Here is a 27,918-nt window from a genome sequence, read left to right on the forward strand (position 1 = left end):
ACATGTATATTAGATACTATCTTAGATACTCTTGGGGTATCTTGCATCTGTATCGCGATACGTCTCGCAAGACGAGTATCTGTATCTGTATTTACGATACATTCAATAATGTATCGTGTATCTTAAGATACAAGATACTCCTATAGGAACCCCACCGTACGAAACAATAATCGCTGGCTCAACTCCGCTTCTCAAGCTGGTACTGGTGCCAACAAACCGCCTGAATAAAACTAAGCGCAGTGACAATTTTATTTTTCCGCCAGATTCCACCAGTGAAGGCAGGCGATGAGGTGTGCGCGTCCCTTTTGGTGGAGCAGGGCAACATGACAGCGCTCGCGTAGTCACGACAGAACAAGCGCGCGAACGTCTATGCTTAGCTCAAGTGAGTTTCTTTTCCCGATTTTTTTTCTTTTTTCGTGTGCCAGTGCCATTATACTTACCCTTATCCACTGTCCAGCGCCGCGTACCACAATGCGTGCGGCGATTATCGCGCAGATTCTGATGCCGCTCCCCTGCGAAGTGCTTCGTTACGAAATCTGAAGCATAGGGTTGCTTTGCGTTTCGTGGCTTTCATACATCACCGATTTGAAGGATCTTGTGGATGTAAGTTCGACTTAGATGCGATTGACTTATGAGCAAATGAGATCCTTGTACCGATGCTAGATCTAATAGGTGAAGCGTTTACCTAGCAGAAGATATGTTCGTGTACCCTATCTTCCTGCTGTCGATCTAATCCCGGCCGCGGCGGTTGCATTTTCGATGGAGGCGAAAATACTTGAGGCCCGTGTACTTCGATTTAGGAGCACGTTAAAGAACTTTTGGTGGTCGAAATTTCCGGAGCCCTCCACTGCGGCGTCCCTCATAATCGTACCGTGGTTTCGGTGTGTAAAGCATAATGATTATTAGATGCATAGCAGCTCTTTGACTAGCCTGTGTAACGCTGTCCGTCCGTCCGCACAAGCGCGAGGCCATGCGCTTCCCTCGGCGCAGGTGTTAGAGTGGTGCCAAGTAGGTCACGCCGCAGCTGGGCGTTGACGTCACGCACCCCTCGCGCGCTTCCCTCGCAGGTGCGTGCGTACGTCACTCTCTCCCTCACCCGCCGGAGCGCCGCAGCTGCCGGCTCCAACGCCCGCTCGCCTCCCGTGTCTGCGTTTCAAACAAACGTTTACACCAGTAAACGCTACACCGAGTTTCGCTTCAAACGAATCTTCCAGCGCTCACCGCAGCACCCGCGTTAGCGCCGTTCAACCCGTGACGCCACCCGTGCGCAACGCTGCTTCGCATCCCATCAGCGTTCCCTTCAGGGAGATGGTCGAATTTTTATTATTATGTTCCTGCTATCTTTATTGAAAGAGTTTTTGAAATCATAATTTGATTGTTAGCACAAATGATTTCTTAGTCCTTGTGCGTCCCGTACAAGGGCTCTGAACTGTTTTTTTTTTTCCGGTTTGGTCACAGCAATATGTCTCTTGTAACGTGCTGCCAAAATAAGCTCTCTGCTTTGTTCTTACGTTGAGCTGTTTGCTTTATTTCTGTTACTGTTTACGCATTTATATTTCACTGGAGTTTACTGTTCTGCCAAGGCGACTTTGAAAGCAAATATATGTAATTATGTGGGCGCGAAGTGAGTATACAGTACCAAACATCGTGCTTATTGCTTCGTAAAACAGCGAAATTGAGCTTGCATTATAATTATCGAAATTATTAGGAGCCACCTTAAAGTTGTTAGGAAAGGGATTCGAGAAATATTGCTATACCAAATGATCTGTTTTTCTCATGAGCGTCCCACCAAGTCGTTTCGGTCAATTCTTCATAGGCACTAAATATTTTTCTTGTCTTACATTAACAAGTAAGTTGACGATACTTCATGCTTACTTGACATAGCTATTAGGGGTGCCTTCTGTATCGTGTTTCAATACTTATTCACGATGAATGTATGATACAGAACGGATTTTCTATTTTATATGCATATATTTGCTTTCATTTTCTAGGCCACCTAATTTTTTTCTTTTTACTATTACTAATCGCCAGGTAATCGGAGCTATAGGTGGCAATAGCGTGAATAACAGCGGTGTGCTGCGACGATTTGTGCAACTATGTTGCCACGTGCTCTTATTTCTTTATTTTGGTGTGATCGTGTTTAAACCGCAAAAAAAAATTATTAGCAGTGCTCGGCTCAAGCCGCACCGCGATGTTTCGGAATCTTCGCGCTTGTTTCAGATTGTTCCGTTAAGATTACGGGCAAATCCCAGCTGCGGCGGCCACATTTTGATGGAGGCGAAATGCTCGAGGCCCGTGTACTTAGTTTTAGGCGCACGTTAAAGAACTTCAAGTGGTCGAAAACCCTAGGTGGCCTAAAACACCCAGGTGGTCGTTAACAACCCCGGGTGGCCCTCCACTACGGCGTCCATCATAATCATATCGTGGTTTTGTGATGCAAAACCGCAACAATTATTATTAAAATTATGCGCAGGGCGCGAACACTCTAGTTCATTCGGGAGCTTACGCGAGCACCAGCGGTATAACGCTGGAAGGTTGGAACGCGTTCCGCCGATGATCAGCCTACCGAAGGCCAACGACAACAGTGTACAGCGTTCTTTTGCTTGTACACTGAGTTACTTATTTTTCTGGGCACAAGTTTTCCTTTCTTTTCTACCAGAGTGACTGCCGCCTTCTTCATCGTCACCACCATGTGATAATACAATAGGTATTAGGTATTTCTGGGGTGCACATGTTCTCTCGTTGAAGAAAAAATGTTAAAAGATTGCACATTAGTGAGTATATTGATAACGAACGTTTTACGCCAGCAGATAAGTAGAACATGAAAAGTCATTGCAGTTTTATGAGCTCTATACGTGCACACAATGCGTCACGAAAAATGTCGCTAGCAGCGTTGTCACTGCTGTACACCGGTGATTCGGTATTGCGTAAACGGTCTTTTACAGCCAAGGTAAAACTCCACACCGGTATTTGCGCCATCGTGCGAAGGCTTCTGATTGAAGTTCTTGTGATTAGATGGCGACCGGCTAGCTGGTCGTCAAGCTGAGCAGCGACTCTCATCAATTGCAAAAATGACAAGCAAGAGCCGCTGTCAGTGAACAGCTGTCCTGTTAAGCAGCCAAAGCAGTCCCCAATAAGTTCTGTCGGAAGTAAACTAATGCACTTTGAGCAAGAAGGACAAAACTTTTGAGATACTAACAGACATCAGCAGGAGAGCAACGGTTGCACTCGGTTGCACTCGGCGCGCAACCGTTGCCCTCCTGCAGGACGCACCCTGTGTCGGTCGATGCATGGGCCACATTTTCTTGCGCGCTGGCGTAAGGAAATTACTTTTTGTAAACTGAACAGAGAGATACGCCCGCTAATAGGGACATTTAGCTTGTACGCATACTTCTTAACGTTACCGTGTTACCGGAACCCATGTTTTAGAAAAGTTTTAGCTCTCCGTACGTAAACGTTTACGCACGTACGTAAACGGATACCTTTACGTTTGAATAAAACATGAGGTGGTGATGATAACGGTATTTAAATTATATTTAATTTAGATAAGATTGTATCACCGCTGCGGCAAAATCACGAGAGGTTTTTAGCGTGTACAGTATCCCGGCATGCGCAAAGGGGTGACGATAGTGTTGCCATCTTATGACACTTCGTGCAACCATAATGTCATGGACAGGTTTGTTTTCGCCTATATAGTGTTTTTCAGGAAAAAAAAAATGATTGAAAAGGTAACTTATTTGTAATTATGCCGCGGCAAGGCTTCTACACCAGAAGTAGAGAAGTAGAACGCACGATGTTTCTGCAATAACAATTTTTTACTTGCCTATAGTTCATCTTGTTCCCGCTAGATGGCATCACCTATCCAGCCTGTCTAGAGTTACTGTATATGCTACTGTATATACAGTAACTCTAAGCCTGTCTAGAGTGCCTCGATTTCCTCCTCGCCCGCCCCTCCGTAGAGAGTGGAGACATCCTTTGACTGAGCTCCTGTCGTCAAAACCAGTTTTCGTAGTGCTGTCCGCCATTTTCACGCCGAGCGTGCGTGTCGAGACGCGGCTACAACGTGGCGGCAGTCGGCAGGAATTTGATGCGGATTTAACTACGGCGTTCTTTGAGCGCTTTCACGCGAAATGCCTGGCTCCCTTGTGCAGTGGCGTAGCCAGAGGGGAGGGGGCACTCCGGGCTCGTGCCCCCCCCCCCCCAAGAATATTTTTCCCTTGCGGTACAGAACACAATATGAAACTCTACCCCACTTATCTGCACAGACCCAATATCGCATCAAAAAAGTGCCCCCCCCCCCCAAAAAAAAAAAACATTTCTGCCTACGTCACTGGCTGGGTGCCACTGTGATCAAACCACTACTTTCCGAGGCACCCAAAAAGGAGAACTGTCTCGGTGGCTAAAATCAAGCGCGACAATCGGCAGCCTACGAACACCTCGTCCCTGTGAATTGTGAGTATTATGCAATTCCCTCAAAATATTTGTTTGTTCTGGAATATTTTTGCTGCACGAGGGTGGTGACTGCAAGATCTTCCCTTATACATCGCGTTCGGGAGGATGTTTCTTGATGACAGACAGCGTACGAAGTAATTTACAAGTTACGCTAACTGTTAACTGTGAGTGTAAAGCATTCAGAAAACAAATCCCATTGTAAAGTTCTGCGCGTGTCTGTACCAGTTTTAGAAGTAAAGTTTGGAATCCTAATTCGCACTCAGCGCACGCAACCTTGCACGTGACGTGGAAGACTACCGAAGCTGTTTCTTTTCGTACGCCAAGAGGCTGGGACGGCATGCTGCGCGCTGTCATCTCTAGTTATATTAATGTGTTACCGGTTGGACCGAGAGCGAATTTTCTATGAAATCAACCCTGAAGGTTGTGACTGCATACCTAAACAAGGTTCCGCGGCTGAAGTTGGCAGGATGCTGTCAGCGACACGAAGAAGCTGTGGAAAAGCTGCTAATTTCAAACTCCGCGAGGCCTGAGGCTGCGCGTGCACGTCCGCGAGGCCCGAGGCTGCTTGCATGCCTATTAGCTCCCTTCGCCTCCGGCGAAGGGAGCTAATAGGCATGCAAGCAAGACATGTGTAGGAGTGAGCCTGCAGTGAACATTGAAATCGTGTGTTGGTGTATTAGGCACAACTGAGACATTTTCGTTTCTCTTTGTGATGTATGTTGTCTTTTTTTTCTTCGCTTGTCAAGTAGAGCCGGAGAGGGATATGGCTATTTTACGTGTTGAAATTTATTATTGTCATTTTGCTAGCTTGTTATCTTTTGCCTCAGGAGTTCTACCAAATACGTGTGACAAATAAATGATAATAGATAACACAGATACGCAATTGGATCAAAATACTGACAGCAATCACGTATTCATTGGTCATTTATTAATTGGTTACCTTTACTGTAGACATTTCCTCAAGTAACTTCATCATCATTGCTGCATAATGACTGTTTTGAACCAGCACAGCTTCGCTGAGCAAATCTTCCTGAAGAGCGGAAATGCCAAGTAATATGGTGATTCGAACCGCAATTACCCATTGCTTTACACTAAAGCCTAAGCGACGCGTTATTTTACACCCGCAGAGCAAGATCAACCGGTGTTAAACGACGCCGTTTGTGTTTTAAAATAAATAAACTATCACGCCAACAAGCGGTCACAGGGCGTTTAAAGGTGGTTTCAGGCAGTAGCATATCATCGTGTGAAGCGGCGAATTTCATAGTGCTGTTAGACAGTAAACTATCAAAAATAAGATTTATTAAACCATGATAACACATTAATGCATTTCCGGAGTATTATAGTCTACGCAAAGCCTCCGTACAGCCTGCAAACAGCTCACACGCGCGCCGTCAATGCGCCCCTAGATCGGAGCCGGCGTGAAAATGGCGGACGCCGTAGCAGACGACGCGGTTGTCTCCACTCCCTATGGAGCGGTGGGGGAGGAGGACATCGAGGCACTCTAAGCCTGTCGGGGTATTTATGTCAAGGCTTCTCACGTTCTTACGGCTTCGGTATTCTATTTCTAGTTCTAGGTCACACAGTGACTTTAGCCGCTGAAACAAGTGCGATCGCAATTGGCGCTCGCACTTCGGCTTATTTTTACTCGGCGGCTGGAGCGTCGGCAAAGCAGGTATCGCGAGTAGCCGTGAACGACGGTGGATTTGCGAGATAGAGCCGTAAACGTAAAGCCAATCCGGCGAGTAGTCCACGTTCCGTAAAGGCCCGCGCTTGCGCAGATTCCTTTCAGCAACTCGTAACACGGTAACGTAAAGCTAAAAGCCCCTAATACAAGCTAAAAGCTCCTAATAAAAGGCATGGTTGCATTGATCGCCAGCACCTGAAGCTGCTGTCGTCGCAAGTTAAATGACGTGTTTGCGTATAACATTTGGCATAAATATATAGCTTGAGAATGTGACAATAAAATGCGAAGCTTCGCGAGACTCCGTGCGTACTTCACAACAAACAAGCGGTTGAGAGAAGTACACAGGTGATAGACTTTACGGTTGCGGTTTTATGCTGAATGGCAGTCTCCACTACAAAGCAGCAAAAGCACCGACCCCATGGTTGCAGCAGAGATCACGCAACACACACTTATATCGCGATGCGCAGAAAGACTGACAGCGAACTAACGCCGCTGCTTCCCCCCCCTGCTTCCCCCCCCCCCCCCCCCGTCATCTCTACCTTGTCACTGGCTGATTTTGGCGGGAGGGCAGCTATCGCAATCGGTCCCGCTGGTTTGACTTTGTCAAACTACCGGGACCGAACTACCGCGCATGGCGCTTAAGTGGTCGCGAGTTCGAATCCTGTGTGTTTGTTGCAAATTTTCTGAAATTTATTTCTGAATGAGATGTCTGTATGTCGTTTGTACATCCAAACAAATGTATGTATAAACCTCAATATGCTCTAGAAGTAAATAAAAAACGATTTTTTTACCCATGTAGAAACTTAGTAACGGGAAGGAGCACTTTTGCTCCCTTGAGGAGCATCAGGAAGGAGTAACAGTTTGTCCTCAAGGAGCAAATGGCCGGACTAACCGTTCATCCCTCAAGGAGCAACTGAAAGGAGAGCAACGGTTCATCCCCTTGCCGTTGCTCCTTTTCGGAGAGTGATGGGAGTGGCAATGCATTTACTCCCTCAAAGGAGGAACCCCTATACCCCCGTTGCTCTCTTTTGGCTTAGAGCATGCTCGCAGTGTGGCCGAGTGTAATGAAGCAGCGGCGCTCGGCCATAGGCGCACGCTCGGGTATACTTCAAAGCACTAGCGTTCATACGCCCGTTCAATATTTATTAATAAGGGCATGAGTTATGGAGAGGGGGGAGAAGGTTGAACCCCCCCTCCGCAAACTCTTTCGAAGGAAGTTCTTGATGAAAATATCTCGTGTGAGGCACATCTTTCAATTTAAAAAAATATCCTTACTGGATTACAACCACTGATAACTCATATTTGAAGGTACGAGATCAAAAGGCGCCAAGTAAAGCACGAATTATGCAAGATATTGGTGTTAAAGAGCATTGACACCATTGTCGAAAAAGCCAATTATACGCTAACGGACTCATGAGTCGACACACTCAGACTGACTCAGACTCAGATAGAGCCGTGAGTCTGAGTGAGTCCGAGTGAATATTATTTTGGTGAGTTCAGGCTGTACACCTGTAGACTTCAGTACAGGCGGTTTGCTTACGCACATAGGGCGTTCTCTCTGGATGATGCAAGCCTCATGTTGTTTCACGAGTTAATTGTAGCCTGTGACGGAATAAAACAGAGTTTAGTTCGAACAGCGGCTTGCATCCACGCCGCTCCTTCCCTTTGCTGTGAAGTACCAGGTCGCCTAACCGTTCTTCTTTGTATGTACACACACACACACACACACACACACACACACACACACACACACACACACACACACACACACACACACACACACACACACACACACACACAACGAAATCACAGATAGTACCTCCAACTGCACCCTGCCCCTCCACCCCATGAAACAAAATCCTGGCTACGTCCCTGCACATGTGGTACGTCGTCAGTGCCCTGAAGTTGAACAACGTCAAGTGAACGCACAAGGAGGAGGAGGAGGAATAAACGTTTATTGTACGAAACGGTGTCGCGGTGCTAGTCCCGCGTCTACCCTAGGTGGGAGGTCTCCTCATTCCAGGAACCCTCTGGCCTTCGCTGCCTCTTTGGCCCTGGCGACGAGACGTTGTTGTTGGTCCAGGTCCTCTGAGGCGAGCTTGGCCTCCCACGTTTCGAGAAGGTCCTCGTTTTCTTGAGCGGCGTTACTGGCATTCGGCGAAGGCGTTGCATCTGTCTGTATGCTGCACGGGCACGCGAGGATCATGTGGGCCAAGGTGTCAGGTACGCCGCAAATTGGGCAGAGGTAGTCATGCAACGTTGGGTACACTCTGTGCATCAGTATACCGTGGGTGTAAGTGTTGCTCTGCAGTCTTCTGAGTATGGTGCTGTCCTCTTTGTTGAGCTTTGAATGTGGTGGGGGGTACTCTCTGCGTTCTAGCCTTTGATGTTGCAGTATTGCAGAGTATGTGATGGGTACGGGCTCAGCCTCCGCGGACGCAGTCCCGGCGTCTGGAGAGTGGGAGGGGATAGCCCGGTAGACGTGATCGCGGGCTGCGGCGTGTGCCGCCTCGTTCCCCTCCAGCCCCTCGTGCCCAGGAACCCATGTCACACAGGTGTACGGCATCGGAGTGCTTCGGCGCTTCAATATCTTCAGTGCTTGTACAGACACACGACCTTTGGTGTAGTTTCGTATTGCTGCTTGCGAATCTGTGAAGACGACAGCTGCATCCAAGCACGTGGTGGTTGCCAATGCGATTGCCGCCTCTTCTGCAGTTTCTGGGTTTCGGGCGTGAATTGTGGCAGATGCGAGCTCTACGCCCCGAGAATCTACGACGCTCAAAGCGTAGGCGTTTCTGTCGTGATATTTGGCCGCGTCTGTATATCTGGCGTCCGGATCATGGCTGTGATTTCGCCGTAGAACATTCACTCGGGCCTGTCTTCTTTGCTTGTGATGCGTAGGGTGCATGTTGCGCGGGATTCGTGCAATGCAGAGAGATTCGCGCATGTTTGGCGGAATTCTTTCTTTTCGGTCCGTGGCTGTGTCGGCTACAAAAGTTTCGCCGTAGTTCAGCCGTTGAAGCACTGATCTTCCAGTAGGCGATAGCTTTAGCCGTTCTAGTTGACTAGCCTTGTGCGCTTCGGCTAGTTCCTGCCAGGTGTTGTGCACGCCCATCTTGAGAAGTTTCGTAGTGGAAGCCGTGAATGGGAGCCCCAAAGCGATTTTGGTGGCCTTACGTATTAGGATGTTGAGCTTCTCCACCTCTGCATTCTTCAGCGCGAGATAGGGAGTGCCATAGGTTATTCGACTGCTGAGGAGAGCTTGCATCACACGTAGCGTGTCTTGTCGCACGGCCACAGTGGGCATATACAACCTCCGCAGTGACACTTTCCGACTACCGAGCAGAGGTACTCCGCAGGGTTCGGTCATTTCGCCGTTGCTCTTCAACGTTGCCTTGATCAAACTACCCAGCCTCCTCGACGCTATACCAGACCTACGACATGCTTTTTATGCAGACGACATCACGTTATGGACAAGGGCCTCAAATACCGGAACGCAAGAAATGCGCCTACAAGAAGCCATAGATACCGTCGAGAGGTATTTACAAAAAAGCGGCCTCCGATGCGCTCCCGAAAAGTCGGAACATCTCATCCTGAAGTCTAGAACGAGAGGACGGCCAGCCGCCTACAATGAACCCGATCCCAGCGTCACCCTAAACGGACAGCCCATCCCAAAAGTGGAAACTTTACGCGTGCTGGGGCTCCACATCCACAAAGATGGGTCCGGGGCGGCCACACTCCCTCGACTACAGCGCACGCTATCGCAGCTAACGCATCTAGTCAGGAGAATTGCGAACGCACAAGAAAAATAAAATAAAAAAAGAATTGTCTCCTCTGTGGCATATGCCATGGAGTGAAAACAAAGTGTTTTACGTATCACACAAGCAAGAACAGGCTTCGACTCAAGTGTAATGTAACTTAGGGCAGTTTATACCCTTTTTACAGAAGGCTCTCTGGGCGCCGCCATAATCCCCTCTGGGCTGTAGTAAATTGTCGTGAGCGCACAAAAATGCACTGCCGAGGCAATGACGTCAGCCTCTGTAATCCCGTGCTCCAGCTCAGAATGGAGGTGTCTTTTCTGTCCTGTGAAAACGTTTTATGCATTTATTTTTCGCTCCCTTTTTGATGTCATGTTCTTTTGGCTTCCACGGCACAGAGGGAGCACTGCGGTTGCGTCAGGAGCGTCAGGATAAACACGAACAACAACAACAAAAAAATCACAGCATATCCACGTGGTGAAGGATGATGAGTGGGGCGAAGCTCCGGAGGGAATCATCGGTAAACCGTGAATATTCTGTGTAACTCCCCATCAATCATCATTACAATAGTGAGAAACACTGTGTGTATATTACAAACATCAAACATTTATTTTTCTTAATTAGATGATGCTTGGCTTGCGTTGTCCCTTGATTATCACGGCTTTATGATCTATGAAATGAAGGGATAGCGGTTCCTGTCCGGGTTGCAATTGAAAATTTGAAAATACCAGGTCTATACACGTCCCTCGGATGGTCGTTGGTTTCATGTGATCAAAGGACGTGCACGTGAGAGCATATTTGGCTGCCATATGTTGTATTAACCACTCATTGTTCTTGTCGGTAATATCGACATTCAGGTCACCAACTGACACAAATGGTATATTCTTGTACTTGTCATAATTACACAATGCCGTGTCAATGAATGTCTTGATATTCCCACTCGACAAATTGGGTGCAAGGTACATGGTCATGATGATGCATCTATCAAAATCGATGGCAGCATATTCACCATTGTGGCTCTGTGTCGTTGGTAGTAGTTTCAGATCTTGTGCCATTTCTGTTTGTTTGACGTATACGGCCACACCACCTGCAGGACGATCTGCATCATCGATGCAAACGACTGGAACGTATCCTTTGAGATACGGTCTTTTGGCGTTCCACGTCTCGGTAAGACAGAGAACGTCCACCGCAGTAAGTATATGGGGTCCAGTTCCACATCGTCTACAAGCTTGACATAAAACCAGCTAGGCTTACATGGTAGGCGGGAAACTACAGAAGGCAACAACAAGTAAAGAAAACATAAGAGAACGGCAATATTTTGCCAAGACGTTCGACCACTGCAAAGTTAACGGTTATCTCGTGGGTGGGTCTCTGTAGCCTTGTCTTCCATCCGGCGACTCCAAGCGAAAGAGAAAGCGCGCCAAGAGGGAGCCTCATGGCGCGTTACTTCTGAACTGTTGTCTTCGGGCGTCGTTGAAAACACGAGACGTAGTAAAGAAGAAAGAACGCCACACAGGCGAACACGCGCGGGAGTCTCACTCGTCAACGTCGTCTTCTTCTTCTGCATACCAGAACGCGCGCTTCTCACGAACTAGAGGTGACTACTACAAACAAACGGAGGATGGACAGACCCACAGCATAAGGAGCTTCGCCCCTAAAAGATTTTCGGGCAGGTGTAATCTTTGTTGCTGAAGGTAGTACATGTTCAACTGCTGTACGGGATCCAAATAAAGATCGTTGTACCGCATTAGAACCTTCGTTACCAAACCTTCGTCTTCGCACCACCGCAAGCTACTTTTGTTTGCTCTCTTTCTTTGGTTCACTTTCTTATTAGTTGCTGCGAATCGTGTTTTAAGCTCTTTGTATGTCCAACCTTACCTAATGCATCGGTACAACAAAGACAGGCAAGACCAAAACGAAAAAGAGATGTCTGAAGCTCTGATTGTGGCCATACCGGTACTGACTCATCTGGCAACCAAAAGTGTTCTGAAATCCAGTCAAGTTCGAATCCAAATCCACGCTGAAGTCGAAAATGGCAGCTGACAGCGTCGATTTCGTGTTGCGCTTCTGAATCTGCCGGTACGCGAGTTGTACAGCTGCCATGGCCGAGAGTAACGGTTGTAAATTGTTGCCGACGCGATGCTGCAGTCCTTCCATCGACAGTCAGCGCTACGATGACGACGATTACCCGACGGCGTCATCCGAGGAGCAGGTACGATCTGACCTAACCGTGACGCGACTTAGTTATGTAAGGGCGTAGATCATTGTTTTGATCGCCTTCACCTATCGGCACACTGCCGTGGCCGAACCCGTTGCGATCATTGACTCTGTGAAGTACGATGACGTGTCAATGCTTTGTTGACACTTGCTTAGTCCAGTCGGAGGCAGTGTATACCATCTCGTGTTGTTAGAATATAGTCTACATGACTGGACAATAAAGTGACGCTGATCACGTAGTTGTGCTTCACTTGCAGAAAAAAGTGGAGGACTCTGTCGACGCCTTCTTCAAGACCTCTCAAGCCGCGGTCAGGCTAGAAGAAGGGTAAGGCATCGCCACTGTTTCTATGAATAGAACTAGATCATAGATCCGTTGTTCTGTTTTTGGATTATACCGGCTGTGCGACAGCCGCGTTTTTTATTGCGTTGCTAGCGTGAAACATGGAAAGAACATTTGCTAAACAATATTAAATTTCGTAGCTCTATCAGCATCTCCTAAAACCAGTAGGGTCTTAATGGTTAACGATTCGTGATGGGAAGGAAAATGACGTTATGCCGATTTCATCACTATTACGTTAATAGAGTTAGCGTCACGTTAGCATTAATAGATGAACGTCATAAGCTCGCTGGCGGTATATTTGCAAGTTATAATTTCGATGATTTCTGCTACTTGTCGAACCGATACACACAAGTCGGTCACCACATACGGGTGTGTCATACACATAGGTCGGCAAACTCACTCATGAGTCGACTCACTCAGACTCAGATCGAACCGTGAGTCCGGGTGAGTCCGGCTGAGGAAAGTTTTGGTGAGTCTGAGTCCGAGTGAGCCCTCAGCACAATATATATTTCTTGAGTGAGTGCGAGTCAGCTCCAAATTTTTTTGTCGACCTTAGGTCATACAGGTGCGCTAAAGGCCCTGCTTCCTCTAGAAATTTCTACTCGTTGAGCGATACTAAACCGAGAGGTTGTCATGATGTAATTGGTGTAACGGATTACATGCTGTCAAATTTTATTGTCTGTGTCCTTATTATGGGTGCTGCCAAGCTGGCAGCGTTCTGTACCACTCTGTCAGTCTGTGCCTTGCATCACACACTTTTGCGTTGTAGTCTCCCGCACAAGACACTAACAGCGTGGAAAAATATAAAAGAATGATGAAGTGAGTGGACACAGACAAGCACATATATTTTCGTTTGTTTATATTTTACCCCACTGTTAATGTCTTGTGCCGTGGAGTACCAACTAGCCCAAACCTTCGCGTTAATAAGTCTCCAGCAGCATTGTTTGTCACAAGTGAACGTCACTTTGGCCTCATTTTTATCGCTCGATTTTTCTCAGATGCCCCCGTCTTCAGAGAGAACGGCACGTCGCCTACCTCATGAAAGGACTGAGCCACTTGCCTAAAGCCTACCAGGCGAGTGACTTGCCTCTTTTTGTCTTGCTCTGTTGTCTAAGCGGTGTTCTTAGACATTCTAGTTGGCCACTGCTCTATGTCTTGCAGTCAAATTGTCGTGTTGGCACATGAAACACCAAATGTTGGCATTAATATAAAAACTAAGTGGTATAGGGATCCAGCGCTGGAGTTTCCGTGCCGCCCTGGCGGTCAAAGCACGCACTTCTCAGCCGCTCCCGCGGACGACACGCACAAGGATGGCTACTAGTGAAGGCGGTGCGAGCACTGAACGCCGGACAAAAAAAAAGGAGGCCGACGGTACTGCAGGGTATATAAGTGTCATAACTATGTAGGAATGAGAGGTGATATATCTTTCTACGTCTTTCCTGCGAAACCATACGAGCAAGAACGGAGACAACGTTGGATACAAGCTGTCAGGCGAGCGGGGAAAGTTCGGTCCTCTCTGGCGGCGTCGAGCTGGGTCTAAAGCGAATTTCGCGTGTTTCATTGTTTTATACAACAGTGAAGACGGCCAGCTATGGGAGCACTTGAGGCACGTCAGTTGACGACGTCGCGTCGGCTAGGTTATTGAGCTTGAGTGCTACCGCTGCGACGTGCTTGCAGGCGCCGTCGCTGCCGCCCTTGCATGAACAGGTGGCCCCACTTATCAGGCGCTGAGACGACAGCTAGAGGCGAAGACATAAAAACTGCATTAAGTAAACGTACACAAGTTTTCGTTCGAAATGAAAACATGTAGTGCCAACGCTGCGATCATGCACGGAAGTCAACTCGCTGTACGATTAAACCAATTGTGCGATTTACTGCGTACAGCGTCACGCTTGTTTTACACAACTACACGCGCCGTAAAGAAACAAGACAAGAACACACAGTAATAACCGAGCTAGCATCATATGCTCGCTTACCTGAAGTGTGACATCGTAGCTGGCTTGGTGTACTTGCGAGTGGCATTTCGCTGCAACTTGAGGATCGCTGTCACGGCACGACACCGTCTCTTTTACATCGTACACGTATTTCGCCTTGCACAGCTTCGCCCCGTTTTCAAGTGCCTTTCTGCGGAAGTGGTCCTCAGGCCATGTTATTTTACTAAAACCATAGCGGAGCACAACTGGCGCCATAGCTGCCGACAACTTAAACAAGCATGGGACCGCAAACCCGGGAACCACGCACGCGGGTTTACGCAGGCGCGCTCGCCGCGGCACACTGCGAAAAATATATAAAGCTTTGCAAATTTTCTTCAGTATTCTTTCGCTTGATGGCGCTAGCTGAATGAGTATTTGCAGAAGCTTGTTAATGTTTTATTTTCTCTCTCACAGAAGCTTGAACCGAAGCGAAACGACGCGCACAGCCGAAACATATGCGAGCTGCAACAAATGTCGTCTGATCGAGCGGTGGACTTATGCCGCGACTTCCTGCCAGGCGCATTTTTCGGCGCGCCACCTATCCAGCGCTGGTCTCCCATGGCATGAGTTAAGCTGCCTTGCTGCTAACGTGACATGCTGTACTCTGATACCGTTGATTTGTGCGAGACGTTGGAGCTTTGTGATGTCTCTTGCTGCTCTGCGAATTATGCGCCAGCATCTGAGAATTGCAGAAGACTGGGTTGATTGGCGATACATGGGAGAGGCCTTTGCCCTGCAGTGGGTGTAGTCAGGTTGATGGTGACGATGACAACCTGAGAACTGACGAGAGAGCTGGGTTTCTTTCCAGGACCTTGATGCCAGCCGCCCCTGGTTGTGCTACTGGATCTTGCACAGCCTAGAGCTCCTAGAGATCACCCTTTACTCAGAAATGAAGACAAGGTAAGAAGGTTTTCTCACATGTAGTTTGTCATGGTTAAGAAAGGGAAATTGATGACCACCCGTTTGTAGCACAAAGCCACATGGAAATCTGTATGGATTTCTCAGATGAACGCTTCTGAGTTGCCAAAAAATTTGTCCTGGTCTGGGGATCGAACCCGGGACCAATGCCTTTCCGGGGCGGTCGCCCTACCACTTGAGCTAACCTTTAATTCAATTAGCTTCATGGTTAGCTCAGTTGGTGGAGCAACCGCCCCGGAAAAGCATTGGTCCCGGGTTGGATCCTTGGACCAGGATGAATTTTTTGGCAACTAAGAAGCTGTCTATCTAAGGAATCCGTACGGATTTCCTTGTGTCTTCTTGCTACAAACGGGTGGTTGTCAGTTTCCTTTTTCTTAACCCTTTCTCCACTTTGCGGGATTCCGCAGAACTCATTTGCAGTTTGTCATGGTGTGGTACAGTGCTTGGAATGACTTGGCCGCACTGCAAAGCTATTGAGTCTTCTTGCTGTCACCTGTTCAGGTCTTTATGCCGAAGTCACAACATGTGTTGCAGGGAAGCCCTTTATTTAGAACAGATGTCACACAAACAATTATGTTTCGCATGAATGTAAGAGGTAAGTCGCACACGGGGCATGATGTTCAAATCGAGATATACTGTGCTGTAATTTGGTGAAAATAAGGAAAATTGTGAATGCTTTGTACACATTCCTTTTTTTTTACGATGGAATGTGGGATTTAGATGGGTAACAGCCTGAATGCCGCAACTTTCACCACACTACCAACCGTTCGGCACCGAAATGTACAGCAGTCAGCACGCTTAACACGAACACTCCGCAGCGTGTCCTAAAACGGTTTGATTGATGCTAGCGCCGCATATCTTTGGGTTCTGTTGCTGAGGTGTTACCAATACATGCCGACATACTATCCAAGCATACCAAGGTAGTATCTCGACAACAGCACCTAGCGCTTCGTGGCTGGCGTCAGTCAAACAAGTCGAGGCCACGCTGCGGTGCGTTCGTGTTAAGCGTGCTGACGGCTGTACGAGAGTTTTCTTACCATTGGCGTTGCTATACATTTCCGGAGTTTCGGTTACTGTACTCTTGTGTGCTTTTGTGTCGTACTTCTGTGTCGGTGCCTCAGGGTTCATTGCAAACTTACTGCTAGCCTTTGGGAAAAACTTTATCTGTCCACACGGGGCTCAAGCTGTACTTCACATTAGCTGCCATCATTCTTAATCTATAGTTTAAATGCGATGTTAAATTTCGTCTGACTTAACATTTTCCTTTTGTTTTATGACATTTCAGCATTGCCGACTTCTTGGGAAAGTGTCAGCATCCTGAAGGAGGCTTTAGTGGTAAGCTTTAACATTATTACCTCTAGTTGATACACTTCCTCTCACTTTAAGAGTGGTATGCGTCACTTGCAGACGGCATTTAGGTGAAGGTTATCACTGCTCTCTTGACATATAAACATGTAAGGTGTACTTATATACAGTAGACTCTTGTTAAACGAAAGCTGAAGGGACCAGGAAAATATGTTTCATTTAACAGGAGTTTCGTTTACTGAGAGATGAAAAGGGGTGCAGAATTCAAGCACAAAACCAATCATGTTAGAGGCAGTTGTTCCATTTAAGCAGCAATTTTATTTAAGAGATTTTCGTTTATTGAGAGTCTACTGCATCATCAGAATTCCAAACAGATTCAGGTGAAACTTGCTGCACTTGAAAGTAGGGGTGTGCGAATAGTGAAATTTTAGCTCGAATCAAATTCGAATTGAACAGTGCCGAATAGTGGCCGAAAATATCGAATATCAAATGCAAAAGACGTTATTGAAAATTGAAAGAAAGAACAACGAACTGAAATCTGCTCATGTCCTCGAGCACATTATACGGTGAGAGACTGCTGCCAAAAGGCTACAAATTGTCATCCAGAAAGACAAGCTCTTCCACATGACCTGGCTTCAGGCTCTCTCGCAGTGATGTTATGGTGTTTACGGCTCATCTGACAACAGCAATCTCGTGCTTCATCGTCATGAGTGCTTCATCGTCCAAAAAATCTTCGGGCGCCCGTTCACGGCAGCATTTCAACTGCATGTGCTGCGGTAGCGGCAACTGATCAGTGTGAACAAGTTTTCAGAAGTGAAGCCAATCATTAATGGATTCTTGGGCCAAAGTTGGGACTGTAAAATCTCCTAACACCAGCTTGTTTTCTATGGTCCTCTGGCAACCATGAAATCGGAACTCTTACCACTCGCATTCTCATCGTAATAAACATCAGTCTTTCGTAAACGAACAACGATGGCGTGTGGCGTATCTTTTGTCTCCCAATAGTTTCTTTATTTTGGTGCCGAAACCCGGGAGCTGAAGCGACCAACATTTCAGCATTGCAAAGAGGCCATCATGCGTCGGCATTCCGACGGACTTTACCGTTAACTCAACAATCCTTGGAGGTGCAACCGCCTTGGACTTCACGGTTCTAACAACGAGGCCTAACGACGCCACAAGCCACGCCCTGTGAAACTGAAACCTAAAGCCAGCGGCGAAGAAAGACTCTACTTACCTCCGAGGTCAATCGTGGTGCTGAAAGCAACGCAACGACGGAGGTACGTACGATGGAACGACTTAAGAAAAAACGAAGCGCTCTGAGAACCCAAGCGACGAAGTTGATATCCGAAGCAGATTCATCGCTAGAAGCACAAGCAGACGAAACGACACTGAACGTGCTGTCAGCAAGACTCGGCGCCCTCCTAACACAGCTGAACGAGGTGGACGCTGCTGTCGAGCCGCTTGTGCCGGACGAAGAAGCCGAGGAGAACTACGCACGTACAATCGCGTACAACGACAGAATAATAACCTACGTCGCAAGGCTCAGCCAACAAGCCGGAGCGCAACGAGCGAACGCCATCACCGCAGCGGAGGCGTCACGGGCCCCTCGCAACGGGAACCTGAGAGCCAACGGTTCAAAGGTGAAGTTGCCGAAACTCGAGCTGCAGCGGTTTAGCGGCGCCGCCACGGAGTGGCAGCCCTTCTGGGAGCAGTACTAGCAAGCCATACACGACAACGACGCTCTTTCCGACGGAGAGAAGTTTTTGTATTTGCAGTCGGCGCTTTCTGGGAGGGCAGCAGCGGCAGTGGCCGGTATACAAGCGACCGCAGCCAACTATAATACGGTCATCGAGCTTTTGAAGGAGCGTTTCGGACGCACAGATGTGCTCATCCAGGAGCATCTTACGCAGTTGCTGGACCTCCCAACTGTACGAAGCGGGCAGGAGGTAACAGACCTACGTCGCCTCTATGACCACATGCAGCGAAATATAGCCGCTCTCACGGCACTTGGAGTTCAGACAGGCAGCTACGGAGCAATGCTCGCCTCCGCACTTCTGCGAATGCTGCCAGGCGAACTAGTGGTAGAATATCACAAACATTGCTCTGCAGAGGAAAAAGAGGATAGCTTGTGCATTGCGAGTTTGCAATGTTTTCTCAAAAACGAAGTGGAGAGCCGGGAAAAGGCGTTGCAATTTGGGCAGAGAGAAGGCAAAGGCAGTAATACAAAACCACGTTTTGATAATGAAAGGTCCAGAGCTCCGAGGGCGTCAGCAGCTTCACTCTTAACAGCTAGTGATTCCAAACAGAAAGAGCCTTGTGCGTTTTGTGCCGCTAAGGATCACGTGACGAAGGAATGCCAGACGCCGCTTTCTCTCGAAGAAAGAAAAGGGGCACTCCTCAAAGCTGGCAGATGCTTCCGCTGTTCTATTAAAGGGCACACATCGCGAGAATGTCGCAACAAAGGAGTAAAGTGTAAAATATGCAGTAAGAGGCACCTTACTCAAATGTGCAATCCTGCGTGGAAGCCTGCTGCTAACACAGCAACCGAATTGCACTCTGCGACAGGTAGCAAAGATGACAAAACGACAACTGTACTGCTCCAGACAGCTCAAATATGGGCAAAGGGTACCCAGCGAAGACTGCTCACCCGTGCACTATTTGATGGCGGAAGTCAGAGAACATTTGTGACAGAAGAACTGTCACGTCAGCTGAATTTGGAAGTACTTGGTGAGGAAGACATTACCATTTTTCCCTTTGGAGGAGCAGACAGTGCCATTAAGAAAAGGCGCAAGCAAGTACGGCTTTGGTTGAGGAGTCAGTATGACAGAAAAGAACACTGTCTCGAGGCCTTGGAGATACCTGAGATCTGTTCTGACGAGCTTCTTGTGCCCGAGAAGGTGATGAAAGAGGTCGAAATGAAAGTGGCTGACCTAGCTGACGTTACCTTGCCGCCTGCACAATTAAAGCAAAATGGCATTGGTATACTGATTGGCGCTGACTACTATTGGAGTCTAGTGACCGGCGAAGTGCAGAAGCTTCAGGGTGGCCTAGTTGCAATTAAAACACACGTCGGGTGGACACTGCAGGGCAAAGTGCCGTACCGCAACACCAGTGCAACGGTAGCTGTCCTTCGAGCCGTTGTAGCGGAAAACAAATGTGCATTGACGACTCAGCTCAAATCTTTCTGGGATCTCGAAAGCATGGGTATTGTGGACCAAGTTCCACATAATCAGGAGCACGAAGAAGTTCATAAGGCTTTTGAGTCATCCATTAAGTTCACCAATGGAAGATACGAAGTAGCTCTTCCATGGAAGCCCGTGGATTTTCGTCTTGCTGACAACGAGGGAGTTGCAAAGAAACGTTTGGCCAGCCTCACACAGAAACTGTTGAAAGATGAGGCAATGCTGACGAAGTACGACGAGGCCATACGTCAGTACCTTGAACAAGGATTCGCCGAGCGGCTCCCGAAAGACGCAGTAAGCATTGAGAACAGATTGTATTACATGCCCCACCGAGCTGTGTTGCGCCCTGCTAGCCTTTCAACTAGCGTCAGAGTGGTCTTTGATGCGTCGTCGAGCGATACCGGGTGCGTGTCACTCAATGAAGCACTGGATTCAGGACCGAACTTAAACCCAGATATCTTAAAGGTCATGCTCAATTTCAGAACGCACCGCATCGGACTCAGTGCTGATATCGAAAAGGCGTTTTTACAAATATCACTGAGAAAGGAAGATAGAGATGCCGTACGCTTCCTCTGGTATGGAGAAGTGCCCACTAAGAAAAAACCGAATCCGCCACTTGAAGTCTGGAGGATGACACGAGTCCCTTTCGGAGTGACCAGTAGCCCATTTTTGCTTGCTGCCACGATACGTCACCATCTCGGTATGATGGACAACTGTTCGGGCACAGCATGAACACTGGCCGAGAGCTTCTACGTCGACGACCTCATTTCAGGTGCCGACACGGAAGAAGCAGCTGAAGAATTCTATCGAGAAGCACTGGGCATAATGAAGGGGGCAAGCATGTCTCTTCGAAAGTGGAACTCAAATTCCAAAAGGTTGCAGGAGATATTTCAGAATGAAGGAACTGGATGTCCCACGAACACAGTGCAGTGCCCCACAAGCAGTACTACGCGTGTGTTAGGACTTGTATGGGATAAAGAAAAGGACCACCTTGCCTTTTCTATAGAGCCTATCTTAGATTTCCTTGACCGAAACTGCAACACCAAAAGATTCATTCTTCAAGCATCAGCGCGTATTTTCGATCCCTTAGGTCTGCTTTCTCCAGTCACTGTGACTGCCAAATTGATGTTCCAAGAACTTTGGGAACTAGGCGTTGGCTGGGATGCACCATTGCCCGAAGAGGTGCAAGCAGTGTGGACGCAATGGCACACTGCACTGTATCATTTAACTGCGGTAACCGTTCCAAGATGTTGTGTCAGTGCTGAATATGACAAAGTAGAGATTCATATATTCACTGATGCCAGCCCCAAGGCATACGGAGCGGTTGCATACTTGCGGGTTTGTCGACTGGGCATTCCAAATGCAAATTTGATCTTGTCAAAATCGAGAGTAGCCCCACTAAAGAAGCTTTCCCTTCCAAGACTTGAATTGATGGGTATGCTAATGGGTGCCCGACTGAAAGACTACCTGGCCCGATCATTTACACTACAAGTGGAAGAGTGGTTTCTGTGGACGGATTCAACCATCGCACTTCACTGGGTCCGGGGCTCTGCGAAGCAGTGGAAACCCTTCGTGGCTAACAGAGTGATGGAGATCCAACGGCTCACAGATCCAGACCAATGGAACCACTGCCCAGGTGCAGAGAATGCAGCTGACCTCTTAACACGAGGAGTTTCGCCTGAAGTGCTCAAAACAACTACAGTTTGGTGGCACGGACCTTCATGGCTGTCCCAGCCCTCTGCTGAGTGGCCACGCAGCGAAAACGTCTGTGAAGACATAACTGCGGAAGATGAAAGAAAGCCAGTTCACGTTCACACTGTTGCGCAGTCAGTGGAAAAATCAGCCTTGCCTTTTAAGCAATTTAGTTCCTTGACTAAACTGATCAGAGTTGTCGCATGGATGCAGCGATTTGTGCACAACTCTAGGTATCCCCGCGAGAAAGAGCAGGGATTTCTGACCGCCGAACAAATAAACAAAGCTCAGATATGTCTAATCAGAGAGGTGCAACGTGAGGCTTTTCCCGAGGAACTCCAGTGCATTTTTCACTCAGCAAGAATACCGAAGGGCTCACCATTACGTGATCTGAATGTATTCCTAGACAGTCACGGAGTACTGAGAGTTGGGGGACGTCTAAGAAATGCCGAGATGCCTTACGACACCAGGCATCTGATTGTGCTCCCGCCGAATCATCCTTATATTGACCTATTAATTGAAGGAACGCACAGGCGCCTTTTACATGCTGGGCCTCTTGAAACGCTTACAGAACTAAGAGAACAGTTCTGGATAATGAAGGGCAGGCAGGTAGTAAAAAGGACGCTGAAAAGATGCGTGACCTGTGACCGCTTCAACTGCAGAGCCGCCACTGAAGTAGCGGCTCCTTTGCCTCCTGAGAGAGTAACAAAGGCGTTGCCTTTCGAGGTGACAGGCATAGATTTTGCTGGCCCGCTCTACACAAAAGATCAGGGCAGAAACAAGAAATCTTACATTCTCCTCTTTACATGTGCGGTCACAAGAGCGATACACCTTGAATTGGTAACAGACATGTCAATCGACAGCTTTCTCAAGGCGTTCAGAAGATTTGTGGCAAGAAGAGGAGTGTGTCGAGTTATTTTCTCAGACAACGCAAAAACCTTTCAACGAGCGTCACGTGACCTACGAAGTTTGTGGAAAACCATACGTGGGAAAGAACACCAAAATTATTTTGCTGAGCATTGCATCCAGTGGAACTTCATCGCCGAAAGAGCCCCGTGGTGGGGCGGCTTTTGGGAAAGATTGGTACGATCTGTAAAGTCCTCTCTCAAGAAAGTTTTGGGAAACAGTTACTGCACTTTTGAGGAACTTGCGACGATCCTCACCGAAATTGAAGCAGTCATCAATTCTAGGCCTCTGACATATGTCTCTGCAGAGGCCACCGAAGTAGAACCTCTGACCCCTTCTGATTTTCTTGTTGGCAAGCGTCTGACGTCACTGCCCACATCGACTTCCGAAGATGCTACGCCACGGCCGAACAATCTTGAAAGGAGTTGGAAATACCAACAAAGAATAACAGATCAATTCTGGCGAAGATGGCAGAAGGAATACCTGAACAGTCTGCGTAGCGCACATTTCTACGTACCGACCTCGTCGAACGCCATCAAAGAAGGCACGGCGGTGCTTGTCTACGAGCATCTATTGCCACGGCAACTATGGAAGATGGGAGTGGTCGCCGAAGTGTTAATCGGACGTGACGGGCGGATCAGGGCCTGTATGGTGCGCCTACCAAGTGGGACTGTGATCCGAAGACCAGTGCAACTTTTGTATCCTCTGGAATCTTTACGTGAATGAGCTAAGGCTCATTGGGGGGGAGTATGTAAAATCTCCTAACACCAGCTTGTTTTCTATGGTCCTCTGGCAACCATGAAATCGGAACTCTTACCACTCGCATTCTCATCGTAATAAACATCAGTCTTTCGTAAACGAACAACGATGGCGTGTGGCGTATCTTTTGTCTCCCAATAGTTTTTATAGGGACGTTTGAAGGTGCTTGAGGCGGGGGGAGGGGTATGCGACCGAACTACGCAAAAAGTTCGTGCCCTCGTTTCGGAAGCAAAGTTCTGAAGGGCTTGACGGTTTTCTTGTGTGTGTGTTTTTTTTTTTACGTGTGAACACGACATAATCTCCTTTAAAATCAACGTGCGCTCACTTTTGAACTAGGATATCGGTGAAAGTTTTAACAAAAGATTTACTGTAACGACGTCAGTGTTACTTTAACCACCCCTCCCTAACCAAATTGCACCATTGTCCTCCGTCACGTTTGAGATATTTGTCTTGTCGAATTATTCGAAACTTCGAATACTAGCTATTTGAAAGTCGAATCGAATTATTCGATGAGGTATTATTCGGTTCGAATTCGAAACTCGAATATTCGCACACCCCTACTTGAAAGAACAGTTTATATTCCTGTGATTTATTGAAACAAGAGACATTGTTCCCTTTTCTTCTTTTTGTTGAGCGAAATTTTGAGAAATCAGGAAATTCTAAAATGTTGAAGCATTAGGCTTGCAAATTTATAATTCCATAAAAAAAAAAAAAATTCGGCAGATCCCACGCACTGTGGGAATCGATGTAATGCGAAGCAGTCAGCAAAGAGCTGCACATATCGCCTTGTTTGTCTTTGAGCCAAATGAAATCATTGATGCCATGGCATCTAGTCCACCATATATCGCATGTTTGCCATGCACGCATGCATGCACAGTCTAGAGTACACCATGCCAATGAAACGCATATTCTGGTATATAAATGCATGACCTACCGTTTATGTTCATCACGCACTCGTGTCATGCCATACCAATTTTGGTATACATCTCGTTAACAAAACGGCCGGAAGCGCACCATCACAGTGGCATGTAAATCATACCGTACATGACATGCATAACATGATTCGCATGTTAAGACCTCTCATTTATGTTCGTCATACAGTCACATCGCGCAATACCAATTTTGGTGTATATCAATGGAGCGAAATGGCCGCGAGTTCATTATGAGTAGAGCATGTAAATCATGCCATACGTGACATGAATATTATGGTTTTTCATGTTACCACCTGTCAGTAATGTTCATCATACAGTCTCATCGCGCAATTCGAAACTCGAATTCGAAACTCGAATATTCGCACACCCCTACTTGAAAGAACAGTTTATATTCCTGTGATTTATTGAAACAAGAGACATTGTTCCCTTTTCTTCTTTTTGTTGAGCGAAATTTTGAGAAATCAGGAAATTCTAAAATGTTGAAGCATTAGGCTTGCAAATTTATAATTCCATAAAAAAAAAAAAATTCGGCAGATCCCACGCACTGTGGGAATCGATGTAATGCGAAGCAGTCAGCAAAGAGCTGCACATATCGCCTTGTTTGTCTTTGAGCCAAATGAAATCATTGATGCCATGGCATCTAGTCCACCATATATCGCATGTTTGCCATGCACGCATGCATGCACAGTCTAGAGTACACCATGCCAATGAAACGCATATTCTGGTATATAAATGCATGACCTACCGTTTATGTTCATCACGCACTCGTGTCATGCCATACCAATTTTGGTATACATCTCGTTAACAAAACGGCCGGAAGCGCACCATCACAGTGGCATGTAAATCATACCGTACATGACATGCATAACATGATTCGCATGTTAAGACCTCTCATTTATGTTCGTCATACAGTCACATCGCGCAATACCAATTTTGGTGTATATCAATGGAGCGAAATGGCCGCGAGTTCATTATGAGTAGAGCATGTAAATCATGCCATACGTGACATGAATATTATGGTTTTTCATGTTACCACCTGTCAGTAATGTTCATCATACAGTCTCATCGCGCAATGCCAGTTTTGGTGTATATCAAGCTGTCGAAACGTCCGCGAATGCACCATGAGCGTGGCATGTAAGTCATGACATACATGGCATGCATGTCATAGTTGTCATGTTACCACCTGTTATTTATGTTCTTCATACAGTCACATCGCGCAATACCAATTTTGGTGCATATCAATCTAGCGAAACGGCCACGAGTGCGCCATGAGCATGGCATGTAAATCATGTCGTACGTTTCATGCATGTCATGATTATCATGTTACCACCTTTCACTTACGTTCATCATACAGTGGCGTCGCGCAATACCAATTTTGGTGTATACCAAGCTAGCGAAACGGCCGGGAATGCACAATGAGCGCGGCATGTAAATCATGACACACATAACCTGCATGTCATGATTTCCATGTTACCACCTCTCAGTTACGTTCGTCATGCAGTCGCGTCGTGCAATACAAATTTTGGTGTATGTCAATCTACTGAAATTGCCGCTAGCGCATCATGAGCGTTTCATGTAAATCAGGTCGTACATGACTTGCATGTCATGATTTCCATGCTACCACGTCTCACTTACGTTCGTCATACTGTCGTGTCGCGTAACACCAATTTTGGTGTATATCACGCAAGCGAAACGGACGCGAATGCACCATGAGCGTGGCATGTAAATCATGACATACATGTCATGGATGTCATGGTTTTCATGCTACCACCTGTTATTCATGTTCTTCATAAAGTCACATCGCAAAGTACGAATTTTGGTGTATATCAATCTAGCGAAACGGCTGCGAGTGCGCCATGAGTGTGGCATGTAAATCATGTCATACATGACATGCATATCATGATTTTCATGTTACCACGTGTCAGTTATGTTGGTCATACAGAAATGTCTCGTCATACCAGTTTTCGTATGTATCCCTTCATTTAAACAGCCACGAGCGCCCCAAGACCATGTCATGTAAATCATGCTGCACATGACATGCGCGTCGTGATTTGCATGTTAGGACCTGTCATTATGTTTGTCATGAACTCTTGTCACGCCGTACCAATTTTGGTATATATGAAATTAACGGAACGGCCGCAAGAGCCCAAAGGCCGTGGAATGTAAATCATGCTGTTCATGACATGCGTGTCATGATTTTCATGATATGACCTGTCATTTATGTTCGTGATAAGGCCATGTTATGACAGACCAATTTTGGTACACATCCGATTAACGGAACGGCCAGGGAGCCCAAAGGGTGTGGAATGTAAATCATGCTGGTCATGACATGCGTGTCATGATTTTCATGATATGACCTGTCATTTATGTTCGTGATAAGGCCATGTTATGACACACCAATTTTGGTACACATCCGATTAACGGAACGGCCAGGGAGCCCAAAGGCCGTGGAATGTAAATCATGCTGTTCATGACATGCGTGTCATGATTTTCATGTTATGACCTGTCATTTATGTTCGTAATAAGGTCATGTTATGAGACACCAATTTTGGTATACATCCGATTAACGAAACGGCCAGGAGAGCACAAAGTCGTAGGCGGCTAGATAGATAGATAGATAGATAGATACGCTCAAAGTCGCAGAAGTTCGCTAAGAAATGCTTCGCATTTAAAAGGTACTGCAACAAACCTTTTTCATGAAAACAAGCTAATTTTCGTGCAATGTGTAATGCCAGTCTAATATTATTTATGGCATGGTGCATGTATGTGCCGTTAGAGCAGTGTTTATGTATGTAATGTATAGATTTGCTTTTCATTTAGTGAATAACGTTTGTTTAACACTTAAACTGCTGTCTCAATGACGGGTAGTCTCACAGTCAAGCTGTCAAAATGGCACAACAGGAATAGCCCCTCCTCTCGTTAGGAAACATGCACTGCAACCATGTTTCGGGCATTGGGCTGTGCTAAAAATTGGCCGCCATCCCGTCCTGCGAACGTGAGTGCCCAGTGAAGCTGTATCAAACACCACACATACTGATGGGGGGGGGTATGTTTTATTATTACTTTAAAGTAATCGTAGTGATAACCACTTTGTGGTCCTTGTAGTAGACCATGATTGGTTCCACGACCATTTTCAGCCAGATGAATTTGTTCCTTTCATCGAGCATTGTGTTCATGCTGTTCTTCTGGTGTCTTTAATTTCCATGGTCTACTCATGGCAGTCTTAGCATGAGCTGAATGAGTTGCTAGATGGGTCTTCGTTTTCTAACGAAAGCAGTAAACACGTGGGGAGAAGGAAGAGCTGTTCAACGTCATTAACTTATTCTTTACCGGGAATGCATGGAAGGGTGTTCCCATTGTTCACAGGCATCTTATCATTGGGGCTCCATGTTTTCGGTGTTTATTTTTCTTGAAAATCTGCGGGTGTTTATAAGAGTTTATATTTTTGGCAGATATTCGGCGTTTATCTGAGTTTATTTCTCGTAAATCCCCAATTCTCCGAAATTCGGAGTTTTGCATTATTCTCAAAACCCCAAATTCTTAGATCAATTCATATCTGAGTACTAGAACATCAAAACACACGAAGCACATTTTTTGTCTAGAAAGTTTGAATGCACAAAAACATATACACACAAGCGAAATACTTGAACACAAAACACCTGTATTTGTGCGTATAACAACCATATGCTTACAGCTTATTGTAAAACGCAAGCATACTTTGCGAAGTTCTGTCAGTGATCGAAGCGCGCTCCTTCCGATTGATGACTCTCAGCTTTGAAAATGCCCTTTCAGCGTTAGCG

The 27,918-nt window shown here is 46.8% G+C and overlaps 1 protein-coding gene across 1 annotated transcript in view; it reads left to right on the forward strand.

The window, feature by feature from the left end:
- Positions 1-11,919: 11,919 nt before the first annotated feature.
- Positions 11,920-27,918, forward strand: part of LOC119374283 (protein farnesyltransferase subunit beta) — a 42,738-nt gene continuing 26,739 nt past the window's right edge. The window contains exons 1-5 of the mRNA XM_037644361.2: positions 11,920-12,106; positions 12,369-12,436; positions 13,450-13,525; positions 15,233-15,324; positions 16,628-16,677. Of these exons, the coding sequence (XP_037500289.1) occupies positions 11,996-12,106; positions 12,369-12,436; positions 13,450-13,525; positions 15,233-15,324; positions 16,628-16,677 (397 nt within the window). The 5' untranslated portion in view covers positions 11,920-11,995. The remainder of the gene's footprint in view (positions 12,107-12,368; positions 12,437-13,449; positions 13,526-15,232; positions 15,325-16,627; positions 16,678-27,918) is intronic.

Source organism: Rhipicephalus sanguineus, chromosome 11, assembly GCF_013339695.2.
Source record: "Rhipicephalus sanguineus isolate Rsan-2018 chromosome 11, BIME_Rsan_1.4, whole genome shotgun sequence".
NCBI lineage: Eukaryota > Metazoa > Arthropoda > Arachnida > Ixodida > Ixodidae > Rhipicephalus > Rhipicephalus sanguineus.